General features: G+C 43.6%; 1 protein-coding gene across 1 annotated transcript in view; it reads left to right on the top strand.

Moving 5' to 3' along the window:
* Positions 1-469: 469 nt before the first annotated feature.
* The window catches only part of KDM5B (lysine demethylase 5B), a 78716-nt gene continuing 64899 nt past the window's right edge, over positions 470-14286 (top strand). Inside the window, exon 1 of the mRNA XM_035010303.1 lies at positions 470-821. Within this exon, the coding sequence (XP_034866194.1) occupies positions 618-821 (204 nt within the window). The 5' untranslated portion in view covers positions 470-617. The remainder of the gene's footprint in view (positions 822-14286) is intronic.

Consider the following 14286-nt stretch of genomic DNA (forward strand, 5'->3'; position numbering starts at 1 on the left):
GTCCTCAAGTGTTGGCTTATTATTAACATTGTAACTATTGTTTTCTCACCTCCATTTTGTTCTTACTCTCAAACCGTTCCCCCTACCTAGAAAATCCTTCTCCATTATGCCAAATACCTTCTGCCCCTCCCCAGGTTTTACTAAGTGTATGTACTTCTACCATGGCACCCACCACAGTGTACTGACATGATTGAAATAGTCCATTCATGTGTCTGATCTTCTCCACCAGAGTATTAACTTCTTGCGGGAAGGGACTCTGGCACGTAGTAAATGGTCAATAAATATTGGCTCAACTGGACCGCAAGGATCAACTCCATCCTCAGGCTGAAGGCCCCGGCCCCGCCCGATTCGGGGGCGGGGCCGAGAGCTCGGCGCGGGGGGTGAGTGGGGGTGGGGGTGGGACTCTTTTTCCTCGCCGTGGCGGCGGAGGCGCACGGCGTGGGTTAGCGGCAAGACGTCGTCGGAGGAAGGCTGAAAAAGCCCAAGGTGCTGCCGTTGCTAGTACAAGTCGGACTTGCTGTCGCCGGAGCCGCGTCTGCACACGTCTCGGACCCAGCGCAGCCCGCCGCCGCGGTCCCGGAGCCCACCCCGTCCTCGCCCGTCCCCGACCCGCGGTGATGGAGCCGGCCACCGCGCTGCCCCCGGGCCCGCGCCCGGCGCTGCCCCTCGGGGGCCCGGGCCCCCTGGGCGAGTTCCTGCCTCCCCCCGAGTGCCCGGTCTTTGAGCCCAGCTGGGAAGAGTTCGCGGACCCCTTCGCTTTCATCCACAAGATCCGGCCCATAGCCGAGCAGACTGGGATCTGTAAGGTGCGGCCGCCGCCGGTGAGTCACGCCGGCACCCCGGATCCTGCTCGCGGCTGGGGGAGGGAGAGAGGACTCGCGGGTTGGGGAGGCCCGAAGCACGGGGGGCGGGGAGCGGGGTCGCCCCGGAGGCCGCGTCAAGTTTGGGGCTGCCCCAGGGTCGGAGTTGAGGCCGGGGGAGGAGGCCGGGGCTTCTCCAGGGTGGGAGATGAGCGTGGGAGAGCGAGCGGGCGCTTCGGTGGTGCCACCCCGAGGGCCCGGGCGACGCGCGGCCTGGGCGGACCGGTGTGCGGCCCGGCCCGGGGTTCGGGTTCGGTTCCGGATGGAGTGGCGGCCGGGGTGGGCGCGGGGGTGCTTCCTGCCGGAGGCCGGCGGCGTCGCGGGCGAGGAGGGCGGGCGCCGGGCTCGGCGCGGCTCCGCGGGCTGGGGCTCGCCTCCTCCCCCGGGGTGCGGGGGTGTGTGCTGGGTGGGGGTGGGGGACTTGCGAGTTGTCGTGCGCGGAGGAAAGTTTTCAATATGGCGGCGGGAGCCCCTGGTCCTTTGTGTGGTGGCGGCGTCGGCCCGGAGCGGCCCTCACCTGGGCGCCCCACCCTGCAGGCGGGGGCACCCCCCTGCCCCCCGGGCCCCGGGCCTCCTGCTGTCTCCCGGGCCGGGCTCGAGCAGGGGGCGTCCAGCGCGGCCGGGGGGCGGGGAGGAGCCGCGGGGCCGGCCCCGGAGCCGAGGTGGTGTTGTGGGGGGCGTAAGTGTGTGGGGGGCGCTTGGGGGCGGTGGGGGGGCAGGACCGGCTGTGGAGGGCCCGGTGCCCGCCCGCGCGCCCCGCCGCGCGCACACCCGACTTTGGGCCCGGCCGCTCGGCTCCCCGGGGAGGTCTGGGCTGTGTTGGTGGGGTGGGGGCGAGGCCGTGCAGTAGGGGGACTTGTCAGACTGGAAGACCTCCGAAGGCTTCACGCGCACTTCCCGCGCCCCCCAACCCGCGGAGGCTGAAATGCAGCCCCACTTCAGCCCCCCGAGCCGTGTGTAAAAGCGCCTCGGGCCTGGGGGCTGCGTGTGTGTGTGTGTGAGGGGTGGGGTGTTGCTGAAGTCATCCCTAACGGCTCCAACGTTCGCTGAGCAGAGCCCGGCCAGCCCTTCCCTGTCCCCCCCCCACCCCCACCCGGAACTGGGTGCGCGCCTACACCCCTGTTTTCTTGCCCACCTTGCGGATGGTCCGCGTCCGAGTTGGCCTAAAGGACGGTTGGACGCGCTGGGACCGTTGGGAAGGACGTTTAACTGCTTTTCCTACAGTTTAAGAATCTTCTCCCCACTGTCCTCCTCGCCCCCCCCCCCCCCCCCCCCCCCCCCCCCCCTGGGGGGGGAAGTCCCCCCCCCCCCCCAAATCCCTTTCTTTCTTAAGCTTGCTCTTTGTAATGACATTTGGAGTTGCAGGGGTTCTGTGTGTAATCATTCTGGTTTGGAAAAGAGTTTTGAGGGAGATCTCTCTATATGTCTTTTTTTCTCCGGTCTCCCATCTCCTTCCCCCCCCAAATTAAAACACAGGCACCACACTTTGGTTTTTCTTGGACAAGTTTGAAGATGGAGATGAAACCTATGCTTCAGAAAATAACTGGTCAGCTAGTATGGGGGAAATGTTTGAAAATAGAATCATTTCTTTCAAAAAGTGGATACGGTTGCTTCTTGTTGCTTAAGGGAAGTACATTTCTTCTGGAGTGCAAAGAGGCCTGCAGAAGTTGTAGCCGGAGCTTATTAGAGCTAAGGTTTTAATTCTTGGAAGAATAGATCATGTTTCAAACATTTAGCAGTTTAGTTTTATGTCAAATGCTAGGAAGGGTGAATGTGAGTATTGTTCATTTGCATAAATGAGATTTTATTCCGAAATTAGGCAACTTGATTAAGTTCTTGGTAATCAAAATGTGTGGAGTCGGGTTCCTGGGAGTGAGAGTTGTCCTCCATGTTGGTATTGTGGTATATACTAGGGCTGGGGTAAACCCTTTATTATTCTGTGCCTTTTATAGGGCCCTTTCCCAGAAAGATAGTGTTGGCTCTGGTTAGGTTTGGCTACCCATTTCTTCATCTTGGCTAGGATATTAATGGTAAGTGTTGCAAAATGTGTGAGCATATTGCCTTTTCCCATTCTGAATGCCAGACAGACATGATGGCCACCATTTTGTATTGAGAGAGTAGTACATTCTACAGCCTGAGAAAGGGTGTTAAAGAGGATAATCTACAAACATAACCAATGCTCTGTTTTGGAGACCTTCTTTGTGTGAGGGGGGCTTTCTTCGTCCTTTGTTTAACAAACTCCTGTGCCAAATGGAAAGAGTTTGTTGTTGATATAACCACAAAAAGGGAAATCTTTCCAGAAGTTGTAGCTCTTGAAGAAGGGTCTTGTTGGAACAAAGGTATCTTAAGGGATGTAAACAGTCTTTGTTTTAGAAACTGTTCTGTTTTAGAAGCTGTGAACAAGTGGTTTCATATAGTTGAAATAAAGCAACAAAAAACCCAAGAGGTATGAAATATTGTCCAGAGTATAGCTATATAATGCCTGTGTTTCTAGATGATTTTTGTTCTCTAATTTTTTGGAATACAAGTGGCTGTATTAAAATAGAGATTGGGTCTGTTGGTATTTGTCGTTGGGAGATTAGGGGAAGAATTATAAAGCATTTCTATTTCCTTTTGTATCTTTAATTAATGTTACTTACATAGTTTCAGTTTATAGCTGCTTTCTGTGAGGATCCTAAACTGTTTTGCTTCTGAAAACTTGGGGTTCACAGAAATTTGTGAAATTATAGTGAGGTAAATGTGATAAAAGGTAATAAATTAAGAAAACTGTTAAATCCTGAGTTTTAAAGAGGGAAAGAAATCTTTTTCAAATTATATCAAGTATGTAGGATAACCAGGCTTATTTCCTGGGATTTAAATTTTTTTAAATTTACAATTAATCTGACTTCTGGTTTTGCTACGTTTAAAATGCACATTTTCATTTCCTTCTTGATGTATTTAGATGTCTTTGTAAGGACACATTTTCCATGTTGCTTTGTGGTATTTGGAAGTGATTAATTTTAGGAGTGTAATTATTAGGCAAAATATAGTTGGCTGCTCAGTGAATACTTTTTTGAGTCTCCCAAGTTTGATTGGAATATATTTGATGGCTTTTATAACTTTTTTTGTTGCCCTCAGATGTCTAACATTTGGCCATAGATAGGCAGATTCCACATATTTCTTTGGCAGTGTCCAAAAATCAGGGATTTAAATCAAACCCCAGATGGCACAATAGACACATTTTTTCAACTTTAACTTCCTGTGGGTCATTAGTTTGATTCCTTCATCTTTATAGGCAAAGTGTAAAACTTCCAAGTGTTTTAATACAGTCAGCATTTTTGAGTGAGCCTGCTGGTTCTACCATTAGGAACAGGGAGGAACTTAAATACACATTTCTTTGTATGGTTAGAGGTGTTAATGATATGGAGCTCATTTACTCTCATTCCAGCCTATCAATCTCCCTAATTTTAGGTTTGATTGACTTTGGCCTAACCCTCTCTGTTGTTTTCGCAGTTCCTTTGGTGTCTCGGAATTTTTCTCTGGTTGTGATTCTTTAGCCACCTTAGACCCCTTACCATTTGGAGAAAAGGCTTATTAATAGAAATGTCCTTGAGTGAAAGAAGAACTTATAATTACTTTAAAAAAAATAACAGCTTTATTGAGATATAATTCATATACCATATAATTCATCAATTTAAAATGTTATGCATAGTAGTTTTAAGTAGTTTCAGAGCTGTAAAACCATCACCACAATCAATGTTAGAACATTTTCATCACTCCCAAAAGAAACCCTGTACCCACTTTTAAGACAAATTTAGGACTATACTGGTCGGAAGAAAAACTTTTTTTTCCTCATCTAGTAGGAGCCTGGATTAAGTCCTACAGTTACAGTTTGAAAGTGTCTACCTTAAACAACATAAAAACAAACTTCATTTGTTACTAGTTCTTGAATGGGTGTTTAGCTGAATTTAACTTTGCCAGTGGTAAATTATAAATTGGTCACATGGGGAGCCGAACCTATCCACCTAGTTGTAACTTCTAGTGAACTAATCAACAAAATTAATAGGCTTTTAGAATAGAATGTGAGTGATATTATAAATACATGAGGCAGCTCAGCTTAAGATTCATACCCCCACTGGAAAAATTTCCCTACCAGTGATTATAGGATTTGTTTTTAAACATACAACCTAAACCTTTTTAAAGAGTAAATGAATTGAGAATTGCCTTTGAAAAGTGTTAATGTTGTGTTAAAGCTGGGATTTGAATTCTTTCATTATTGAGATATACTGATAAGAAAAAATTAGGGAAAATTTATTAGTCCTCAGTTTCAATCTTTGTCTCTAAGGTACTTAATTTTCTTTATAATGTGTTGGCCTAAATTTAAGAGTATTTATGTTTGATAGATCAGCAGAACTTATTTGCTTAATTTGGGGAACAACAAAGTTCAGGATGTTTAGGAGACTTTAATATGCAGATAGAAATCTTCCAGTGAGAGAATATTCTTTTAGAAAGGAAAAAAATATCATTATAAACTGTTGGATTAAAAAAAAAATTTGAATCTGGTGTATGTGCTGTAAGTGGGTATTTTTCTAGACTTTTGTAACTTCTTGTCTTAATTGGACCACATTAAAGTTTGGCTATAGAAAAGGATAAAGAGAGAACTCATCCCCCCCCCCCAAGTGAAAGTGCTAATTAGGTTCCTGAATTTAGGTTCCAGGAAGCCTACTTGTGTACCTCTTTCCAAAGGCCGTATATAAGTTTAAAAAACCAGGAACCTAGAATATCCTTGCTTTACTCATTGTACAGACCTTTCAGCTTGATTTGTGTTGAGTTAGTGGTGATTTTTCCTTTCTGAGAGAATTAGATATTCTCTGGAGATTATGCTAATACACCTGTTTTAAGTGCAGAACAATCTCAAAAAAACTTTTTTTTTTTTTTTGCCAACCTCAAAAAAAAATTAAGTGGAATAAATGTTGGGAATTAAAGGGTTGTCTGTACTTTCCTTTCTGAAATTTTAAGTTTGCGTCACTTGAAGAGGCATCACCAGAGGCAAACTGATGAGTCCCTTTGGGGTAAGTGGGTGGGTAGAATGGTACTTTGGGAAAGCCATTAACACTTGGGCTTCTCCTATTTTGCTTTATATTAAAGTTTGAGAGGGGCGCCTGGGTGGCTCAGTTGGCTAAGCGGTTGTCTTCGGCTCAGGTCGTGATCTCAGGTCCTGGGATGGAGGCCCACATCAGGGAGCCTGCTTCCCTCTCTCCCTTTGCTGCTCCCCCTGCTTGTGCCCTCTCTCTGTCAAATAAATAAAGATTTTATTTATTTATTTGACAGAGAGAGAGACACAGCGAGAGAGGGAACACAAGCAGGGGGACTGGGAGAGGGAGAAGCAGGTTTACCGCCAAGCAGGGAGCCCAGTGCGGGGCTCGAACCCAGGACCCTGAGATCATAACCTGAGCCGAAGGCAGATGCCTAACAACTGAGCCACCCAGGTGCCCCAATAAATATAATCTTTAAAAAAAATAAAGTTTGAGAAACTTATAACTGGATTTTTAAAATCTAATTTGTGAGAAACTTGAGACATGAGAATTGTATGCAGTATAACATGGACTTTTTTGTTAACTGCTGTGTCTTAGCATGGGATTAAAGAAAAAAATTAAATGAGATGCAACCTTCGTACACCTCTAAAAATTCTTCCGAAAATGCTGCTTTTTAGGTCATTAACTATTAGATGATTTCTATGGTGAATGTGTTTTTTATAACCCCCAAGTTTATGAACCAGACTAATGAGGAAAATCTGCTGCCGGGGCACTGAGACATTTCTGTTCCATAATGTTCGATGTTTGGAACAAAGATGTGGAATTTGATTAAATGCATTCTTATAAGTCCTTTTTTTTTTTTTTAAACATTCAGATCTTTCATTGTAGACCATTTCTCTTAAAGTATCTATCTTTGCCTTGTACCTTTAGACATGGTCTAGAGTCATCCCATCTGTTTATCTTTTTTTTTTTTTCTTTTTTTATCGTGTAAACTTTCTTTCTGGACAGAAAGATTACTTTGCTCTGCCAGGGCTGTCACTTCCAGTGTGTAAAGTAAAATTTTTTTATTATGAAAATACTCAAGCATACACAAAAGCATAGAGAATGTAGTCCCTTTAGCTATTTTCCTGGATATAGAGGAGCAGAAAGCAGATTAGCAGTGTTGGGATTGAGAGTAAGCTAGTGACCTTCAGTTGTAGAGAACAGTTTTGCTTAGCTTTTGTCTTCTAAAGGGTGTGAGTGACATTTGTGCAGTTAGGAATGGGATTTCTAGCCTTTAGTGAGTGATGGTCACTTTACCCAATTAGAATGGGGATTGTATTTCTCATTTTTAAGATTTTATTTTTAAGTAATCTCTGTATCCAATGTAGGACACGAACCTACAGCCCAGAGATCAAGACTCTCACGCTCCCCTGACTGAGCCAGCAGGCACCCCTGTATTTCTCAATTTTAATCAGTGGCTTTGTTGCTTTATTACACATTAGTGGCAACTGTGCAGAAATTTTACCATCTTCAGGCCACCTCTTGGCACCCGGAAGTTTGGTGGTGGTGGTTGGAGGGTATTCTCTGCAAGCATCATTCCATACTCTTATTTGTCCATTTCCCTGTCTGCCAGGCTATCTCAACTGTTCTCTCCCTTGGGGGACCAACTGTGGCGATATAGCTCCTTCCTTGTAACATGGCTTGGGATAGGCATGTTAAAGTACTGTTTGCACCAATTACAATTGCTGTAGGGGAAGAGAATCTGAAATTCCTTCTAGAAAAGGAGTTTTAAGGAAATGAGAATCAAAGGGGTCTAATGAGTTGTTGGTTAGGTTGTTAGGTTCACTTTTCTGTGAAGAGTGGTAGTTCGGCCTTTGCCTTGATGGTGCAGTTTCTGTTTCATCAGAATTGCTGATAAACATTTCTGTGGTGTCAAAAGTTTAAAAAGAGCAGTTTAAAAATCAGGTCATTGAGGGGCGCCTGGGTGGCTCAGTCGTTAAGCATCTGCCTTCGGCTCAGGTCATGATCCCCGGGGTCCTGGGGTTGAGCCTCGCATCAGGCATCCTGCTCAGTGGGAGGTCTGCTTCTCCTCTCCCACTCCCCCTGCTTGTGTTCCTTCTCTCGCTTTGTCTCTCTCTGTCAAATAAATAAATAAAATCTTTAAAAAAAAATAAAAATAAAAAATAAAAATCAGGTCATTGAAAAATATTTTGTCAATAACTCCTTAAAATCTAATTGCTTTCCCCACCAAAAGAATAACTTAATTTCTCAGAAAGGAAACTAGTTAAACACCAGGCAGAAGATCACATAATGAATGGTTTTTTAGAACGGGTTGATTCCATTTCACTTGGTAATGTGTTATTTTACAATAGATGTGAAGTTTAAGGAATATTTTGCATGGGTAGAAATAAGCTTTAACGGGGTGCCTGGGTGGCTCAGTCGTTAGGCGTCTGCCTTTGGCTCAGGTCATGATTTTGGGGTCCTGGGATCGAGCCCTGCGTGGGACTCCCTGCTCTGCAGGGAGCCTGCTTCTCCCTCTCCCACTCCCCCTGCTTGTGTTCCCTCTTGCTGTGTCTCTCTCTGTCAAATAAATAAAATCTTTAAAAATAAATAAAAATAAGCTTTATCAAGGGGAGTGTATGTGGATTATTTTTTAAAAGTCTGTTCCTTTATTTTTTCTAAAGATTTTATTTATTTGAAAGAGAGTGCGTGAGAGAGAGCATGAGCCAGGGGGGAGGAGTAGAGGGAGAGGGAGAAGCAGACTCCCCACTGAGCAAGGAGCCCAAGTGGGGCTTGATCCCAGGACTCCAGGACCATGACCCAAACCGAAGGCATACACTTAACCAGCTGAGCCACCCAGGCACCCCTAAAGTCTGTTCCTTTATTATGTAAAAGAAGGAGTCGGGTGTTTCTAGATTTTAGAGCGTAAGTGGGTAGAGTTCTGAGTCTAATTTTGTCATGACCTTGGACAATGTCATTTTTCTCCAATGTATGCCTTCTCATCTGCTGTAAGGGGATCTGACACTGACCTAGGGCTGCTGTCCAGATTAATTAATTGATGGATTGCAAGGAGCTTAAATCCTAAAGCTTTATTTGTTCACTGCTAAGAAGAGTCTGGGGACAGATTTAGTGAGACACAAGGGTTAGTGCCAAATATGTATCCCCCCTTTCCCCCTACAGTGAGGGGATTTTTAAAAAGTGAAACTTGAAAAGTCAAAAGCTCAGCATCAGAACTACAATATACAGAATGTAATTCTTCTGTTGGTCTAGATGAAGCTTGTCTATTCCTAGATATTTTTAAAAATTAGATAAAAAATTAGTGAGATTAAAATCTTTTTTCAAGTAGAGCTGTTATAAACTATTTCAGAATATTTGCAGGTGCATATGTTATGTGTGTCTTGTGTAGTGTGCCTATTCAGGCAAGAGTTTGTATTAGGTGAGCTTTGTGTTAAGAAATGTTGAAAATTACTTAAATTTCTCCCTAGTATGAAATGGCTGTGATGCTGTTGAAGCCCTGCACATGGAGGGCATTATATCTTACCTAACAATTTAAATAGCCCCAATTCTTGCTAGGTTAGTATATTAAGTCAGTAGATTGAGTCTTTAATATAATATTCCACAATTCTTCTTTTAAGTGGGGAGAAAAGTAAAAGGTGGCAGGGATAATGTTTATTTTGATCCTCAGGACAGAGCCAGATTGTATTTTATTCTTTAGAAACAATTAGGCAAACTTAAAAAAAAATAATAATAAAGCTGATGAGAACTCCCATACAAACCTGAATTCCCCAGTTTTTTGTCCAAATAATATCTTGTTATTTGACCTCATAGCATTGCCTCTTACAGGGGCACCTGGGTGGCTCAGTCGTTAAGCGTCTGCCTTCAGCTCAGGTCATGATCCTGGGGTCCTGGGATGAGCCCCGCGTCAGGCTCCCTGCTCAGCGGGAAGCCTGCTTCTCCCTCTCCCACTCCCCCTGCTTGTGTTCCCTCTCTCGCTGTCTCTCTCTCTCTGTCAAATAAATAAATAAAGTCCTTAAAAAAAAAAACAGGGGCGCCTGGGTGGCTCAGTTGGTTGGGCGACTGCCTTCGGCTCAGGTCATGATCCTGGAGTCCCTGGATCGAGTTTGCCATCGGGCTCCCTGCTCGGTGGGGAGTCTGCTTCTCCCTCTGACCCTCCCCCCTCTCATGCTCTATCTCATTCTCTCTCTCAAATAAAGAAATAAAATTAAAAACAAAAAAACAAAAAAACCCCAAAAAGACAAAAAACATTGCCTCTTACATAGACCCATATATACTGTTTCCACTAGTGGGTTTTTTGTTGTTGTTGTTGTTGTTTGTTTTAAGAGAGAGAGAGCACAAGTGTGGGATGGGCAGAGGGACAGGGAGAGAAAATCTCAAGCAGACTCTGCACTGAGTGTGGACTGTGCTGAGTGTGGAGCCAGCTGCGGGGCTCGATCCCATGACCCTGAGGTCACCACCTGAGCCTAAAGCAAGAGTCAGAGGCTCAACGGACTGCACCACCCAGGTGCCCCTGTTTTTTTTTTTTTTTATCTTGAATCAAGCAATTTACCCAGTATTGCTTTCTAGATGTATTAAAAACACTCTCCAATGGTGTATAAAGAACTTTTAAGTCTTAAATGTTGAGTATTTTAGTTGGTAGCATGCACCTAGCCTAAGATTTCTCTTCAGAGCTATGCTCTTTATGTGACCTTAGGCAGATTTTTGTGCATTCCTGTGCTAATTCTTGCCATCTCACTGGCTTGACCAGATTATAATGTTCAGAGAAGTAAAGTCGAAAACTTAGTGTGTGTTGAACACTTGGTTAGAGCTTTTATTAAGCACATATTCGTATGTGGCATACATACTCTAGACTAGATACTGAAACGTTACCATTTTACTCTATTTCATCACTCCAGAAACAAAGAACAAATCCTTATCAAACCTATGTAGTTCCGAGGTCTTTAAGGCAAGATCCTCCCAATTTTCTGTGTGGTTGTACCAACTCATCATTTGGTGATATTTAAACCAGATGGTAATGTCTCATCTTTGCTAGTCTTTAACTTGGAGGGAAGAGAGGGGGAGAGCAGTATCTCTTAGGATTTGTATTATAGTATCTTAGTTGTGGGACAGGGAGTGGAGATGAGAGAGGTCTACGAAGAGGGTCTTTGGAGTATAATTTCCATTTTGTAAAATTTTAAGTATTCCAAGCTTTTTCTTCTCTCAGAGAGGCTCTTATCCAGTGGTATGATGTATTTTGGATAAATTGAGAAAAGCCACCAGATTTTCCAGCAGGAGGTTGGCTTCAGGGATTTGTGTAGGGTGTGTGTTTAGGGTTTTTAAAAATTGGACTTCATGGCAGTCCATTCTACTGGGTTCCTTTCTCTCACCACTTTTTTTTCACTGCTAATCTTGTGGCTTTTCTCCCCTTCCATTTATAAAATATATCTTTGACTTACATAATAATTGCCTATCAAGATTTTTTTGAGAGGAACTGAGTTTAGAATTTGACTTAAGATCCAAGGTAATTTTTTTTGGAGGTTGGCATTAGCTAGCTAGGAAATGAAAACTTGAAGAGAACAGATTCATGGAAAGAATACTAGAGTAGGAATCAAAACATTTGCCTTCTGGTGTGTGTTCTATTGTTTATGTGTTATCCTTGAGCTGTTAGCTTTAAAAGGGTCATGACTATTTTCAGAGTTTTTTATTCCATTAAACTTATCTATAAAATGGGGATAATGCTGGCCCTGCTTTACATAGTGAGGCCTAAAAGAGGTGGGTAAACTTGCTCAAAGTTACCTATTATGTGGTGGAGTAAGGATTGGAACCTAGAATTAGTGCACTTAACCACTATTTATATTACCTCATATGTCCATAGTAACAATACAGTTGTGATTACATGAGACAGTTGATGGAAAATTATGAATCTTTTATTATTTGTTATTGTTTCAATATCTATTTGTATTCTTTTGCTTATACATTTTCTATTCTGGTATCAGCTACCCTTTTTTTTTCTGATGGGCTCAGCAAAAAACATTTTTGTTACTTAGTTCTTGCTGCTAAGGTATGATGGTTTTATAGATAAGGAAACTGCTGACAGAAGTTAAGTGACTTGTCTAAGGTGACAAAGCTTTTTTTTTTTTTAAAGATTTATTTATTTGAGAGAGAGTGAGCATGTGCAAGTGGGGTAGGGGCAGAGGGCGAGGGAGAAACTCAGCAGATTCCCAGCTGAGCGTCGAGCCCAGTGCTGGGCTCAATCTCAAGACCCTGAGAACATGACCTAAGCCAAAATCAAGAGTCAGATGGTCGATGGACTGAGCCACCCAGGCGCGCCCCCTAAGGTGACACAGCTTTTAAAGGACAAATTAGAAGAATTTCAAACATGGTTTTATTTCCAAGTTCACTGTTCTTCCTTCTTATACACAGTGGCTCCCTTAATAAATCCCACAAATTAGCCACTTCTCATCTCCCCTCACAGGCTTTTTGGGAAGAAGAGTGGTTTTCCCTAGCTTCCTTCTCACCATCCAAACACAACTGAAGGGAAATCAAAATTCATAGTGATATCAAATAATACTAAGATAACCATTTTGTTTTATCTGTCTCTAAAATTTATTTATGAAAATTTAAATAAATCCTATATCCTCATTCTTTTTTTTAATCCTCATTTTTTTAGTTTATTAATATGTATGAGCTTTGCATTTCATATACTATTAGTTGCTTGGCTCATTTGTATGGAAACTTCCTGGCTCATCAATTTCAGTGACCACCCAGATTCAGTGGAAGAGTATCCATTAAGCCTTAGGCCCCCTGTATGTAGCCCTACCTCCCATCAAAATCATCTTGGGCTCCACCCCAGAACTGAATTAAAATCTCATGGGATGCCCTCTTGTTTGAATTTTAGGAAGCTCTTCTGGTCATATTTATTTATTTAAAGATTTTACTTATTTTTGAGTGAGAGAGGGAGAGAATGGGGGGCGGTGGCAGAGGGAGAAGCAGACAGCCCGCTGAGCAGGGAGCCTGACACAGGACTCGATCCCAGGACCCTGGGATCATGACCTGAGCCAAAGGCAGATGCTTAACCCACTGAACCACCCAGGCGCCCTCCTCTGGTCATTTTAAAACCCATCTAGGTTTAAGAATTGGTTTTAGATAGTTCCCTGATGAGGTTTAGGCAGCTGTTAATATAAGGAATTCCCTATCTGTTGACTTTGAATTAGCAGAATTTCTCAACTCCGCTACCAGAAACTAGGGAATCCTTTTTGTCAGCTCTGGTGAATGAAGAAATGAATTGGGTCTTTGGGTTTGGTTGTGGGTTCAGTTCAGTACATTTAAAGATTTTTATTTATTAATTTTTAGAGAGAAGAGCATAAGTGAGGGGAGGGCCAGATAGGGAGGGAGAGGGACAAGCTGACTCCACACTGAGCTGAGCAGAGCCCGACATGATCCTGAGACCATGACCTGAACCTAAACAAAGATTGGACACTTAACCAACTGAGCCACCCAGGCACCCCAGTTCAGTACGTTTACTGATGTATCAATAAGTGCCAGGCATTATGTTAAGGTTTTTAAGGTTTTAGAAATGAATTAAACAGCTTTGATTTAAAGGAATTCGAAGTCTTACTGCTGAGAAAGATCTGCAGCTGGATTATATGGTGTGATGTGTGCAAGTAATGGAAACTATATAGTATGGTTGAAGATACTAGGGCTGGGGATGTGGAGGTAGAGTATAGAGAAAGGAGGCTGTCTGGGATATGTGGGAGGGCTTTGGATTAGGGCAAGGTTAGGGGAGGAAGTAGGGGTGGAGAATGAGAATGAGAATCTGACAGAACCTCCAGAAACATCAACATTTACAGAAGGAAGAGGATCTAGTTGTGGGCTTCAGGAAAAGTGCTAGGGGAAAAGCAGGTTTGTTGAGAGTCAGTATTTAAGACTTTTATGATCTTATGGTAATGATTTTCTTAAGTTTCAACTCAAGACACAGCTGCAAAATCCTTTATTTAAAAACTGGAAAAGTAGGGCGCCTGGGTGGCTCAGTTGGTTAAGCAACTGCCTTCGGCTCAGGTCATGATCCTGGAGTCCCGGGATCGAGTCCCGCATCGGGCTCCCTGCTCTGCGAGGAGCCTGCTTCTCCCTCTGACCCTCCCCCATCTCGTGTACTCTCTCTCATTCTCGCTCTCTCAAATGAATAAATAAAATCTTAAAAAAAAACCCCAAAACTGGAAAAGTAGATAATAGAAGAGTCTTTATAGAGTTTGCCCCTTTGATACCAGGCAGCCGTTCAAATGGGGACCAGTTTTACCAGGCTGCAATTTCTGCATATTTTAGGTTAAAGTGGGTTATCTTTTAAATCAAATTATTATTAAATGTGGCAATAAATGTGAAATAAATAAGGCAGTTGATGGTGCTGTCTCTACAATAATTACAGAGCATGGTTT

Source organism: Mirounga leonina, unplaced genomic scaffold, assembly GCF_011800145.1.
Source record: "Mirounga leonina isolate KUSES-001 unplaced genomic scaffold, KU_Mleo_1.0 Mir_154, whole genome shotgun sequence".
In the NCBI taxonomy this organism is placed as follows: Eukaryota; Metazoa; Chordata; class Mammalia; order Carnivora; family Phocidae; genus Mirounga; species Mirounga leonina.